Source organism: Coregonus clupeaformis, chromosome 13 (assembly GCF_020615455.1).
Source record: "Coregonus clupeaformis isolate EN_2021a chromosome 13, ASM2061545v1, whole genome shotgun sequence".
NCBI classification, from domain to species: Eukaryota; Metazoa; Chordata; class Actinopteri; order Salmoniformes; family Salmonidae; genus Coregonus; species Coregonus clupeaformis.
In genome coordinates, this window is record NC_059204.1 from 18658523 (window position 1) to 18673656 (window position 15134).

A 15134-nucleotide genomic window follows, 5' to 3' on the forward strand; every position below is an offset into this window, starting at 1 on the left:
AAGCTTTGGACGGCACACCAACAGAGACTTTAAATAAATGCAGTAAATAGACATTCCTTAGCCAGCAGACACGGGGCAGTCGGTCTCTCTAGGGCCATGTTCGGGGAGTGTGTGTGTTTCTCAACTGAGTCAGGAGTGCGTGATTCAACTGAACAAGACAATGGTATTAGATTTCTTTAGCTAAGTTCTGGTAGTCACATCAACAACATGAAATTAAAGTTTGATACTACAGTAACAGTGATACAGCTCAGACAGACAGGATGTTCCCTCGGACAGTCAGACACACAGTGAGTCAGTACGGGGGGCGGTGTGTTTATCTTACTCACCTGAAGGAGCCGTACTCTGGCGGAGGCTGGTAGCGGACGTGTGGCACCTCGTTCCTGCCCTGCTCCCTGGGCCGATGTTCCTGGTAATAGTGCCCACCTTGCTCCTGATGCTGCGGCTGCTGTTTGGAAGGGGAGCCCATGTTCTTGAAGGGGTAGTCAGGTGGGGGGCCCCGGTGCTGGCCCGAAGGCTTGTAGTAGTCCCCCGGGGGACCGGGAGGGGGAAGCTGGGGGGAAAGGGGGGCGCTGGTGATGGGGGCGTGGGCCTTGACCCCGCTGGTGGCCAGCGAGAGCTGCATGAGGCGCTCGGAGAGGGAACGCACGTGGCCCTGCTTCAGGTCCTTGAGCCCGTCGTCCTGATGCACTTTGCCCCCGGTGCTAAGCCGCTGCACCGTGGGACGCCCCTCCGTACGCACCTTGCCGTTGTTGGTTGCGGCCGTCACGTAAAATGCCGCGCCCACCGACGGAGGCAACTGTTGTTGTTGTTGATGTTGGTGTTGTTGATGTTGCTGTTGCTGGTGGTGCGGGTGGCCCCGGAAATACTGTGACTGCACCTTGGCCTCCTCGTAGGTGGGTAAGTCCTCAGGGTTGGGACCCTGGCCGCTCCCTCCTGCACCACCACTCATTCCTCCTCCTCCACTACTACCCCCACCGCGGGAGCCCAGCTTCTCCATGCCACTGTCTGCCTGCAGCTCCTGTCCCTGAGGCTCCTGTCTGGCGATGTGGGGCACCATAGAGTCGTGCCGGTCGTCGTTGGGGCCTCCCTGGCCCGGGTATCCCCCGCTCACCCCTCCCTCCTGCTGCTGCCTCTGCTGCTGTTGTTGTTGTTGCTGCTGTTGCTGCATGGCCAGCTGGTAGTTGCGTCCCTCACCATAGCGCATCTGCTCCTGTAGGAGTCGCTGTAGGACGGTGTTGCTGCTGCCGCTGCTGCTGCTGGACGTTTCGTCGGCCACCGGCCTCATCTCAGCTTCCCGAAGACCACGCACCTCATGGAAGGATGAGCTGCGCCCGCGATCGATGTTCCCTGGGAGAGGGTAGGGTGGAACGAAGGAGGGTGGGTGAGGTGAGGAGGGGGATGAGTCGAAGAAGGGATTGAAGAGAGGGGTTGAGATGGAGAGAGGGTGAAAACAGGCAGATAGGTGATGGGGGAGAGAGGCGTTAGGGTAGGCAGGTGGGGAGAGATGGAGAGGGGGGAAAGAAGGGAGAAATGTGGGGGGAGAGAGAGAGAGAGGAGACAAAGTCAGAGAACACACAAGCCCTTTACCAACCACCCCCAACACTCATCATGAGAGTCATAGCTGAGCATACTGAACACTAGACATGAGTGATGTTAAGGTGAAATACAGAATGGAGATGAAAACAATGAAAGGAACTGAACCACCACTATCCTCTGAGAAACCTCAAACCAAAACTCTTAACACTTTGACAGCTGGGTAGCATTGGAGGGTATATCATCGAGGCCAAATTTGGTGCTTACAAGTATCGGTTTCCAAGGCCTTTTGGAGCCAAATGACAAATATGACTATATGACACCATCGTCAGCAGAAATACTGACTTATAGTCAGGCCAAATTGATGGTCACCCAAATCAACCGATTAGATGGTACTAAATCCCAGAGTCAGAGCGTTTAGGACCACCCAGGTGCGTATACTGTAACCCCACTCCCCTTGTGCAGGACAGGAGAGAACATCTGATTATTACTGTCAACATGCAGTGTGCACTACTATTGTCTAAATGAATCATGACCATTTTTATACACCCAACTATTTTTATCATTACCCAGCAGATAATTTGCAGAAAGCAAAACCGTTGATTCGAAAATCAAAACTCTTTTATCCCAAGCTAGGCATTGTGATTGGTAGACATATGACAATCATACAGTAGGGGAAGGCAAATGTGTTTTAGTAAAAACATACAAAGTCAAAGTAGAAACCACCCAGGGCATGTTAGCTGTGAATTAGATAACATGCCCGCAGGTCTAAATCAAACACACTCATTTCCGGAGAGTTAAAATTTACGCTTTAACTACATCCAGTAAAAAGCCACAAGCAAGCGTTACGCTTAAAGGGCTTCACTAGATGAAGGAGTTCTTTTGAAACTGACTTCGTCAATGTTTTTTGGGGGGATTTCAAACTGGGTTCTATGGAGTGGTTTCCACTGACAACCTTGAATGCCATTAAAGAGATCTAGTGGTTAAAGAGGCACCATCTACAAAGTAATGAAGAAGGTGAAATTATTACATCTATTGCTTTCTGATATTCTTCTCATTCTCAAGGAGGATGAAGCTTTTTTCCGAAACATCTGTGGTAAATAAATATATATAAAAAAGTCAGCTTTGGGTCTGTCCGCTCGTGGGGCTCTCTTCCAAGTCGAAGAAGGAAAAGAGAGAAAAAAAATGAATATCACAATGGTAGTATACTCTCCTCAACATACTTCGACTGCTATTTCCTGCCGCTCTTCCCCCAAATCTTCTCCTTTCTTTGACTCCCCCTCTTCAGAACCAACTAGTACCAACCAGGACAATGGACAAATGGAGGATGGAACAGAAACAAAACAAAACACACAACTAAAAATAAATGTGGAGAGAAATGGAGGATCCACTGGTATGACATGGCGAGACACAGTGATTTATGGCTTGTTTAAAGGTTGCTGCCTGCCTGCCTGCCTGCGTCCTGTATACACACAGAGAAAGCAGGGAATCTGACACAGGCAGGCAGGCAGCACACTGGACCCCGAGCAGGCGGGGGCGTTTCTTAACTCATTTTACTTTCACATAGTAGTCTCTACTCTGACTTATGCTACATTATGAAATAACATTGGCATTCAGAATCGTCTACTTCTACTCAATCAAATTCAATAAATGGTCAAACTACTACTGTGCCAGCAGAATTGTTAGGTTGCTTGAAATCAAAACTCAGTCATACTGTACTGGCTCGTTTAAAATCTGCTCGTTAACTTTTCCTCTACCCCCCCACCTCTGTGATTTCATAACCCCTTCTCCACCTAGACTTATCCTACTCTCTCCCCCTGGTCACCTACCTGTGTGGCTGCTCTCACTGGGCTCTACTGCTCATGCTGCTGCTGGGGGGACAGGTACCGAGATGGGGGTCTCCTCCTCGTCCTGTAGCGTCACCAGTTCCTCCAGGCGCTCCAACGCGTAGAGGCGCTGGTCCACGTCGCTTAGCCCCAGCCACTCTGCAACAGGAAAAGCCACTCTCAACCAACCAGCCTCAACAATGGGGGTGGGGTCCGGTATGCACGGCCGCAGGAGCCGCACAGGGGAGGAGGAGGGGCGGGGGTTTTGGGAATGTAAAATAGGGGACACTTTCAGTGAAGTAGTTTCCTCCTCTGGTTCGACCGTGAGCTGTCTGGGAAGGTTATGGGAAGTAGGGTTGTGTGTGTTCAGTGTTGTGTTTGTGTGTTTGTTTTCAGTGTGTGTGTGTCCACGTGCACCTGTGTGTGTGTGTGTGTGTGTGTGTGTGTCGGCCTTTCACTGGAATCAAACACAGGATGTGAGGATGTGCAGGGTTCAATCAGAACAGAGAGAGAGTGGAGAGCTGAGCTGCTCTTGACAAAACAAGACAACTCCCATCTCTGTGTGAACCAGAGGTGATTTTCTGGACACAATCTTTTGTGGCGACGTTACCCAACATTGGTGTTATTGTGAAACCAGAGGGTGGACTCGGCATACTCAGCAACAGAGAGCCAGTTACAGCTAAAACAAGAGTTAAAGTGTTTGGAACAACAACTTTGAAAGAAAATGTCAGATTAAATGTTCTTCAACAGACGTTTGGAAGTGGGTGAAATCCCAGGGAGATAGTGGAATCCATTTCTGTTGCTGTTTGACTGACTCGGTAGCCACAGCGCACGCACACACGCACATACATAAATACACACGCACACACCGGCACGCACACCGCCCTTCCTCTAACACAGCGAGAGCAATCAGAACTGATAAAGCCAGATTTGGATTCTCAAAACACACACACACCCACGAAGACACATACAGTACATACACTTGCAAAAACACATACATTCACGTGAAAACAAATGTAGACACACAATCACACTCTTGATAGGATAGTATGAGTAAGACAATCAGTATCACAACCCTCCCCTCTGAAAAATTACTTCCAGATGGTCCCTTCATACTCTCTCCCCTCCTGACGCTCAAATTGTAAGTTCCTTGACTGTTTCAGATAAACAGTTTATTCCATAGCCAGAGCTGGCCACAGTGGATTCAGGGAATCTGGCATTCCGGTCGCTCCTCAGATAGGTTTCCCTGTAAGTGGTCCCAGTGGCTTTCACCTCGTGTGTGTGTGTGTGTGTGTGCGCGTGTGTGTGTGTGTGTGTGCGTGCTTGTGTGGATCTGTGGGTTATGTCAGCCAGCATACCTGAGCTAGCCTGGGTTTCAGCAGCACAGACAGAGCACAGCCATGACATTCACCTCAACACCCACACGGTTTGAAATTCCACTGTCACGATTTGAGCAATAACATTCAATTTCATTGCTCACATCCATCCACCTTGTTTGAAATACCACTGCCATGATGTATCTCAACTGCAACTTCACACAAAGTATTAAAAAGGATCACATACCAAGGGAGCAGTAGGCTACAATGAAATAACATGAGATATTCCACAGAACCAAAACAATGCCAAGAGATCCAGCCTGCTGTATTCAATCCAATTTTTCCCACAGAGCAGCTCAGTAAAGCAGTCACACACTGCTCTCAGCTTGTACCTTCGTTCTGCAAAGAGCTACCACGGCACACCTCTCTCGCTCTCCTTTCTTCCCTCCCTCCCCCTCGTTCCAGCAGGTGGGGCTGGGACCGGGAGGACAGGTGAATCTGGAGGCCCTCCAGGATCTCGTCACACCCTCATACCTGAGCGCTGGCGTAACTGTTCCTTTACCATTACCCTGCCAGCCACCTGCTACTTCACCACACACTTCCTCTTTAGAGAGGGCCTGCCCTCACAGGTTCAGGTTCCCGCTGGTCCTAGATCAGTGAGTCAGGGGCAGACAGGCCCACACAGTTGGAAGGGGTGGAAAAGCTGTATCAGTCTCTCTACAAAAACCCTAAAGGGAGAGGGAAGAGAGGGAGGGAGGGAAAGAGACAGACAGAAAAAGAGAGTTTGAGTGTGAAAGAGAGAGAAAAAGAGTGCGCGTGTTTGCGTGTAAGAGAGAAAGAGAAAGAAAGACAACAGAACTCCCTTCCTCCCCCTCTCTGAGAGATCCATTGAATTAAAATGGCATCAATCATAGGTAGCCAGCCATGTTCTCAGCCCTAAAGGCTTATGACCAGTGTCGCCTCAGTGAAACATACAGGTAACTGTCAAAATGAAAGGAACACCAACATAAAGTGTCTTAATAGGGCATTGGGCCACCATGAGCCAGAACAGCTTCAGTGCACCTTGACATAGATTCTACAAGTGTCTGGAACTCTATTGGAGGGACACGACACCATTCATCCACGAGAAACTCCATAATTTGTTTTTTTTGTTGATGGTAGTGGAAAACGCTGTCTCTGGCGCCGCTCCAGAATCTCCCATAAGTGTTAAATTGTGTTAAGATCTGGTGACTGAGACGGCCATGGCATATGGTTTACATCGTTTTCATGCTCATCAAACCATTCAGTGACCACTGGTGCCCTTTGGATGGGGGCATTGTCATCCTATAGTCATGGTAGTCTAAATAAAGGCCTGCCCAGCATTTTTATACATGACAGTAAGCATGATGGGATGGTAATTGCTTAATTAACTCAGGAACCACACCTGTGAACAAAATTATAAACACAACATGCAACAATTTCAAAGATTGTACTGAGTTACAGTTCTTATAAGGAAATCAGTCAATTGAAATAAATTCATTAGAACCTAATCTATGGATTTCACATGACTGGGAATACAGATATGCATCTGTTGGTCACAGATACCTTAAAAAAAACAGTAGGGGTGTGGATCAGAAAACCACAGTATCTGGTGTGACCACCATTTGCCTCATGCAGCGCGACATATCTCCTTCTCATAGAGTTGATCAGGTTGTTGATTGTGGCCTGTGGAATGTTGTCCCACTCCTCTTCAATGGCTGTGCGAAGTTGCTGGATATTGGCGGGAACTGGAACACGCTGTCGTACACGTCGATCCAGAGCATCGCAAACATGCTCAATGGGTGACATGTCTGATGAGTATGCAGGCCATGGAAGAACTGGTATATTTTCAGGTTCCAGGAACTGTGTACAGATCCTTGCCACATGGGGCCATACATTATCATGCTGAAACATGACGTGATGGCAGTGGATGAATGCCATTGATAAAATGCAATTGTGTTCATTGTCTGTAGCTTATGCCTGTCCATACCATAACCCCACCACCACTATGGGGTAAACTGTTCACAATGTTGACATCAGCAAACATCACCCCCCCCCCTCCCTCCCTCCCTCCCTCCCTCCCTCCGTGGCAGGAGAGAGTATGAAGCCCACTCTCCCTTGGTGTCCATTATTCTGGGTCTGGCCTGCAAACATCAGCAAACCGCCATACACGTGGTCTGCGGTTGTAAGGCCAGTTGGATGTACAGCCAAATTCTCTAAAACGACATTGGAGGCGGCTTTTGGTAGAGAAATGAACAATTCTCTGGCAACAGCTCTGGTGGACATTCCTGCAGTCAGCATGCCAATTGCATGCTCCCTTAAAACTTGAGACATCTGTGGCATTGTGTTGTGTGACAAAACTGCACATTTTAGAGTGGCCTTTTATTATCCCCAGCACAAGGTGCACCTGTGTAATGATCATTCTGTTTAATCAGCTTCTTGATTTGCCACACCTGTCAGGTGGATGAATTATCTTGGCAAAGGAGAAATACTCACTAACAGGGATGTAAACAAATTTGTTCACAAAATTTGAGAGAAATAAGCTTTTTGTGCGTATGGAACATTTCTGGGATCTTTTAGTTCATCTCATGGAACATGGGACCAACACTTTACATGTTGCGTTTATATTTTGTTCAGTGTACTTTGTATCCCTCGTTTACTCAGTGTTTCCATTATTTTGGCAGTTACCTGTATCTTATCTGTGTAGAGAGACACTGTTTCAAACTCTGCTCCCAGCTTCAGCCAGCGATTAACCGGGAGCTTTGAGATGCAATGATATACAGTAGTAGCTAGCTATATCTATTATGAGATGCTCTTTCATATTTTAATGGAGCCAGAGGTTGCACTGTCTTATGTAAATATTTGCCTTCCATGTGCAAGTTTCCCAGCGCCCCCGCACACGGCCTGTTTATTCTTGTAAAACGCCAGAGCGGGGTTAACAGCAGAGGGGGGGGAAGAGTTTCACAGGAAAGCGAGGAAGAACAAGAAATTAAGAGTGCGATAGTTGGGTAGAGAAAGAGAGCGAGAGAGAACGAGAAAGAGAGCGAGAGAGAAAGACAGAGAGAGAGACAGACAGAAGAGAGATGGCCCCTGACTAACATCCCCTGACGTTAAGGTTGACGTTTGACCTCATCAGGAGACATACTGCAGGATATACACACTGGGTCCTGACAGCACCACACACACACACACACACACACACACACATTCTTTCCTATACACACACACACACAGGGGTCCTGGGAGCACATCATACACCCCACCACGGACACACACACCCCACCACGGACACACACACCCCACCACGGACACACACACCCCACCACGGACACACACACCCCACCACGGACATACACACCCCACCACGGACACACACACACACATTTTCCCTGGAGGGTGATACTACAGGTTACATATGGGGTCCTGAGAACCCATCACCCACCACTAAGTACAAACACACACACTAGGTTTTCCTCAGGGGAATCATGAATAGGGGCAGTAGGTTAGATTAAGATGATTTACTGTCTATTCATACCAGGAATAGAGCCAGAGGCAGACATGGGTTCAAATACTATTTGAACTCTTTCAAATACTTCTGGCGTTTGATTTAGCCTGCCTGGACTGCCATGCAAGCAGGGTTTGCACCTTTAGGACTTTTCCATTGGTTTCACTGCAACAGACAAGCTCAATCAACCAGCCAAAGTATTTGAAAATAAGTAAAATAGTTATTAAACCCAGCTCTGCCTAGGGTTGGGGGGCTGGGAGACCAGGATGGTACGCACACACTTAACCCGTCACTTCCCTGAGTCTCATAAGAGTCCCAGTCACTTTTTCTCCGAGGTGACTCCCACACGTCTCCATATACACATGTAACTGTAGACGGCAGATAAGTGTCTTAGTTCCCCTCTGGTTCAGGTCCAACCAGTTGACTCTGCCTACGTAGAGTGATGGGCCTGAAGGAGTTGACTGTAATTGTCCTGTATCTGTTCTCTGTCAACTGTACAGTAACAAACACAGCATAGTAGCATACTTAGCCTGAGGCAACAACGGTCACATTTACATTTGACATTTTAGTCATTTAGCAGACACTCTTATCCAGAGCGACTTACAGTTAGTGAGTGCATACATTTTCATACTGGCGTCACATACCGGAGAACAGAGAGGAGAGGAGAGGAGAGGTGAGACAAGGAGCTGGTGAACAACATTCCAGGGAATGTGTGGGCAACCAACTCCTGACACACACACACACACACACACACAGGGGGAGAGAGAGCAGGCAACTGACCCCAAACAACCCTGTAGCTAAAGCATTCTGGCCCACTTCACTCACACACACATGCACACACTGTCATCTTTCTCAGGCAGTGTTTACATAACAGCGGAACATTAGTGGAAAGCGGCCAGAGGTTTAATGAACTCCAGAGAGCTCTTCCACGTTCAGCTTTTCTGTCAACTTATTGTAGGACAAGATAACACTGACAATATTGTTATGGAAAGAGAAGAGAGAAGACAGAGGAACAGGGGGAGAGGGAGAGGGGAGAGGGAGAAGAGAGGGCTAGAACAGAGAGGAGAGAAATATGTAGGGAAGGTCACAAGAAAGGCATGAGGGGAGTGAAAAAGAGGAAGGGGGAGAGAAAGGGGGGGAATGTGGTGCAGAGCAAGAGAGAGCACGAGAGAGGAAAAGCGCGGAAGAGAGATAGATCGGAGGAACAGGGGAAAACTGAGAAACACATGGCAGGAACCAAGCAGGAAATGCAACATTCCAATCTAGAAAGGCCGCCCATCCTATAATGCCAGATTTACAACACAACGATCAATCACAAGACTGACAGCAGAGGGAATGACTCAGACTCAGTGCTCCATCCTACTCTGTCCCAGTAGACTGAATGAAACTACCACTGACATACATCACACATTATATGACTATATCTCTGGAAAACGTGCTTTTGATTAGAACTTAATCTGGATTCAGGAGTGAGTGAGATCATCCCATGACAGGAATGGGAATGTGATCGGGTCCATGACAGGAAATGTTCCTGTGTCCAAAACAAACTCCATTTGGAAGTGGAGCATGACCAGTGGATCAGAGCAGGGAAGTGTTGAGACGGTTTCGCCCCAAAACACTGATACTGTACTGAAGGTGACACGTCCGCCTGGAAACCTAGTGAAAGAATGCTCCGGGGTGTATGTGTGTGTATTTGTATTTGTGTAAATAAGCGAGTGTGTGTGTCTGGCCATGCCTTCTGCATTATCCCCCCCACCCCTTCCTCCCATGAGTTCCAGGAGTCCGTCTCCCACACTATGACACATTCCAGAGTGGTACTGGCTGTCTGTTCCCTCCCTGGGGTTAGCAGGTACATTGCCTTGGCCCCAGTCACAAGCATTGGGTTACCCAGCGTCCCACTCTCCCAGCACCACGGTATGCAATGGCTCTTTTAATAGGCCCACAGTTCATTTCCCTCCTAAATGGTTACAGTATCACACCACCCATCGGGAAAAAGGAGGCGGAATGAAGAGCACTTCTTCTCATTCCTGCTGGGGGGTCATTGAGTTGATTTGAACAGGTTTGTGTGTGTGTGTGTGTGTGTGTGTGTGTGTGTATGAGAGGGAGCACCGTGGCTCTGAGGGTGTTAGTAATTCACTAAAGTTGCATTTTCATTAATTAATGAGTGTAGTGATATTATTAAGAAGATGGTGGATAATCTGCATCCATTGTGTACGTCGTGTGAGCTCAGAGGAAAACAAGGCTGAGTCAGCAGACGGGACTTTGGGCCTCCTCTACGGAAGGAGAGGGGGGAAGGAAAGAGGGAGAAAAATATGAGGGTCTGAGATTGATAGGAAGTAACTAAGAAGTAGGGAGATAGAAGGGGAGGCTGAGGGAGCAAGCAATTACACAGAGCGAGAGAGAGAGGGATAGGAGGTGAAAAGAGTAAGACAGAGAGAAAGGGAGTGAGTGGAACAGTCAGACATTCCAGTGCTGTGAGTCAATGGTGCTAGGCACTGCTCTGGCAGACACTTAACACCACCTATACGACTCAACAAAGGCCCCCGGGTCCCTATTGGCCCAGGCAGGGCCACCATACAGAGGAAGGAAGGGGACAGGGGAGGGATAATCAACACTGCTTCAGATCCAAACACACACTGAGACCAGACAAGAGACCAGAGCAAGTCATTGTTCTTTGTCATTTGAGCATTTCTTGGATTCCTGTCAAACAGCAGGAAACAAATCCCTGTCCTGGCCCTCTGGTCAAAGAGAATAACCATGGCATTCCCTCTGGAATGTATTCTAACAAAAACACTTTTAACAGATATGGACTCTGGTTGGCTGGCACGTCTTTGATGTAATATCACTATATTTCAATGGGTTAGGTATGAATTGGGTAGGTTTAGGCCTAGTATCACTGAATTTGATATAAGATAAAATGAATGAAAGAAATCCACTTCCCTCAACATCCCGTAAGGATGAGATCATTCCATGAGGCTTTGAGGCAAGTGGGTCAATTAAGAAAATAAGGGTACATTTGTTAGACTGTAACTAGTGTGTAATCAAGAGTGGACTAAACAGAACAATCCACAACTTCCCTTTATTGGGGAAACAACAACTACAGCTCATATTTAGCTTAGTATGACAATTCATGTTCTTAACCCTGGGCAACATGGGCCTGGGAGGCTCACAGGGATATTGGTACCCACAGTACTCCACATATCAGTTTTTCAACTCAAAACTATTACATAAATGCACTGTAATTTAAGCTTTAAAAATGCACAGACTTGGTTCATCCAGCCATGCACTGCAGATGTCATAGTAAAACTCCTTGTAGACTATTTGTATCGCACTAGAGTTGTGTTCTGATTATGAGGGGGTCCCTGATTAATTTCCTATCACAAAAGGGGTCCCCGGCTCAAAATGTTTACAAACGTACAGTTATGAATATAACTACTGTTCCCTGATGGAGGGAACAAGGTATAAAATACTATGGGGGAGTCAGCAACAAATCATATACCAATCACCTGAAGAAAACTGAAATCACGCCCAATGGATGCCGAGCCCGCCCTCGGAAGCCCCGCCTTCCTGGCTATAATGCCGGGGCTCGCATTAATTTCCTCTATTCAGTACCGCTCTTCAGCGAGCCCAAATCCCCTGCTCCTAAAAGGGGTTACAGAAAGCCACCTTTTTCCCTACTACTTACACGAGAAGCCTGAACTGTCAGAGCCCCATATAGGGAACCAGAACCTGCTGCAACTTGGTTATGCGCATTGACACGCTGCCACTGCAGCCCAAGTCCATAGACCCCACTGTTCCAAGAACAATACTTACCTTGCAAGCCTTAAAATGTCAGAAGTCTTAAAAGGAACCGCAAGTCCAAAACAACAGCACACGTGCTGCATAGAATCGACCAGAGTTGATGAATCACGGCAGCCCATGGCTCAAACCCACAGGAAATTGTGGTAACCCGGATAAATGCGCAACCTGCGCGCTGCCTAACACCCACTCCAGGACCCAGCCATAATAACACTATGAGCCGAACTGGGAGCAGTTACATCCAAGCGATAAAACCTAACAAAGGTACAGTTGAAGCCGGAAGTTTACATACACTTAGTCATTAAAACTCGTTTTTCAACCACTCCACAAATGTCTTAACAAACTATAGTTTTGGCAAGTCGGTTAAGACATCTACTTTGTGCATGACACAAGTAATGTTTCCAACAATTGTTTACAGACAGATTATTTCACTTATAATTCACTGTATCATAATTCCAGTGGGTCAGAAGTTTACATACACTAAGTTGACTGTGCCTTTAAACAGCTTGGAAAATTCCAGAAAATGATGTCATGGCTTTAGAAGCTTCTGATAGGCTAATTGACATAATTTTAGTCAATTGGAGGTGTACCTGTGGATGTATTTCAAGGCCTACCTTCAAACTCAGTGCCTCTTTGCTTGACATCATGGGAAAATCAAAAGAAATCAGCCAAGACCTCAGAAAGAAATTGTAGACCTCCACAAGTCTGGTTCATCCTTGGGAGTAATTTCCAAATGCCTGAAGGTACCACGTTCATCTGTACAAACAATAGTATGCATGTATAAACACCATGGGACCACGCAGCCGTCATACCGCTCAGAAAGGAGATCCGTTCTGTCTCCTAGAGATGAACGTACTTTGGTGCGAAAAGTGCAAATCAATCCCAGAACAACAGCAAAGGACCTTGTGAAGATGCTGGAGGAAATAGGTACACAAGTATCTATATCCACAGTAAAACGAGTCCTATATCGACATAACCTGAAAGGCTGCTCAGCAAGGAAGAAGCCACTGCTCCAAAACAGCCATAAAAAAAGCCAGACAACGGTTTGCAACTGCACATGGGGACCAAGATCGTACTTTTTGGAGAAATGTCCTCTGGTCTGATGAAACAAAAATAGAACTGTTTGGCCATAATGACTATCGTTATGTTTGGAGGAAAAGGGGGTGCTTTCAAGCCGAAGAACATCATCCCAACCGTGAAGCACGGGGGTGGTAGCATCATGCTGTGGGGGTGCTTTGCTGCAGGAGGGACTAGTGCACTTCACAAAATAGATGGCATCATGAGGAAGGAAAATTATGTGGATATATTGACGCAACATCTCAAGACATCAGTCAGGAAGTTAAAGCTTGGTCGCAAAAGGGTCTTCCAAATGGACAATGACCCCAAGCATACTTCCAAAGTTGTGGCAAAATGGCTTAAGGACAACAAAGTAAAGATATTGGAGTGGCCATCACAAAGCCCTGACGTCAATCCTATAGAAAATGTGTGGGCAGAACTGAAAAAGTGTGTGCGAGCAAGGAGGCCTACAAACCTGACTCAGTTACACCAGCTCTGTCAGGAGGAATGGGCCAAAATTCACCCAACTTATTGTGGGAAGCTTGTGGAAGGCTACCCGAAACGTTTGACCCAAATTAAACAATTTAAAGGCAACATTTTTACTAGGATTAAATGTCAAGAATTGTGAAAAACTGAGTTTAAATGTATTTGGCTAAGGTGTATGTAAACTTCTGACTTCAACTCTATGTGAGGAACCCCACCTCGCTGCAGCACAGATATCACCAATCGTCATACCCCTGAACAATGCCCAAGAAGCCGCCACACCCTTAGTGGAGTGAGCATGCACACCGCTAGGCAACCCTTGTCCGTTGCTGTCATATGCCAGGGAGATAGCCTACACAATCCAATGAGAAAGACGCTGCTAAAAAAGCGCCCTACCCAGAGCTGGATTAGCTAAACAGACAAAAATCTGTACACAAACGCGGATATCCATGACCAATCCATATACGTGCATAATGCGCACAGCAGAGGCTCAAATGGAGGCTCACACAGAGCATCCAGGACCAAAGCCAGGTCGGTGCCATAGGCTTAGACACTGGTCTGAGCCGACGCACGTCTTTCAGGAACCGCATCACCAGAGGATGAGACCCCAGAGTAGAGCTGTCAATCTCTACATGACACACCAAGATGGCTGCCATATAAACCTTCAATGTGGAAAAATAAAAAGACCCTGCTCAAAAAGCTCTTGCAAGAACATCATAATGTCCACCAAAGAGCTCTGAAAAGGAGAAACTCCTTGAACCTGACACCAACCCTTAAATGCACGCCACTTATATGTATACAGCCCTCTCATAGAGGGCGCACACGCCGACTATGCCCTTAATCACATTCGAGGGTAAACTCCTAGCGTCAAATACAACCTTTCAGGGGCCAAACCCACAGATCCAATATCTGCGGTTGTGGGTGCAAAACTCTCCTGTGCGCCTGGGACAATAGATCCCGATGACACAGAACCCTCCACGGGTCCCCGCCCAACAGGTGGATGATTTCTGGGAACCAGGTGTGGAGGGAAAGCGGGGAGCCACCAGAATCAACAACAGATCCTTCTGATGGACCCTCTCCACGGTGGCCTGAATCAGGTCCACCGGAGGAAACGCATAGAGCAGGATGTCATTGATACACCAAAGAATCCGTTCCCAATGGAGAGCCCAGATCCCTCATTGAGAAGAACAGACAACAAGTCACATTTTCACGCGATGTGTAAAGAGTTACATCAGCCCTGCCAAACCGGTCCCATATCTGGGCAACCACCGAAGGGTGCAGTCTCCACACCGTAGAGATAGGACCCCTCTGGAAAGTAGATCCACACCTACGTTGAGAGATCCGGGAAGATAGGTCGCCCTGAGCGACAGGAAATTCGCACTGCTCCATATGAGCAGATAAGGGGCCAGGTTTAGGAGAGAGACCCAATCCCCCCCTGCCTTTTGATGTACGCTACCGCTGTCCTGTTGTCGGACCTTACCAACACATGCTGGCCCTCCAACATCGGAAGGAAACATCTCAGCGCTGTTGACCAAATCCCTCTTTCCAATTAACCCACACACAGCGCTCCCAATCCCAGTAAGGATACGTCTGTCGTGA

The 15134-nt window shown here is 47.5% G+C and overlaps 1 protein-coding gene across 3 annotated transcripts in view; it reads right to left on the bottom strand.

Annotated features, from left to right (window-relative positions):
* Nucleotides 1-15134, bottom strand: part of LOC121579395 (angiomotin-like) — a 41988-nt gene that overhangs the window by 22881 nt on the left and 3973 nt on the right. Inside the window, exons 2-5 of one of the 3 annotated variants that reach the window (XM_041893968.2) lie at nt 3363-3518; nt 2757-2827; nt 2564-2624; nt 327-1347 (exon numbers count right to left, since the gene is read on the bottom strand). In XM_041893968.2, coding sequence (XP_041749902.2) covers nt 327-1347; nt 2564-2624 — 1082 coding nt within the window. In that variant the 5' untranslated portion in view covers nt 2757-2827; nt 3363-3518. The remainder of the gene's footprint in view (nt 1-326; nt 1348-2563; nt 2625-2756; nt 2828-3362; nt 3519-15134) is intronic. The other 2 variants (XM_045224278.1, XM_045224279.1) reach the window with 2 other exon arrangements.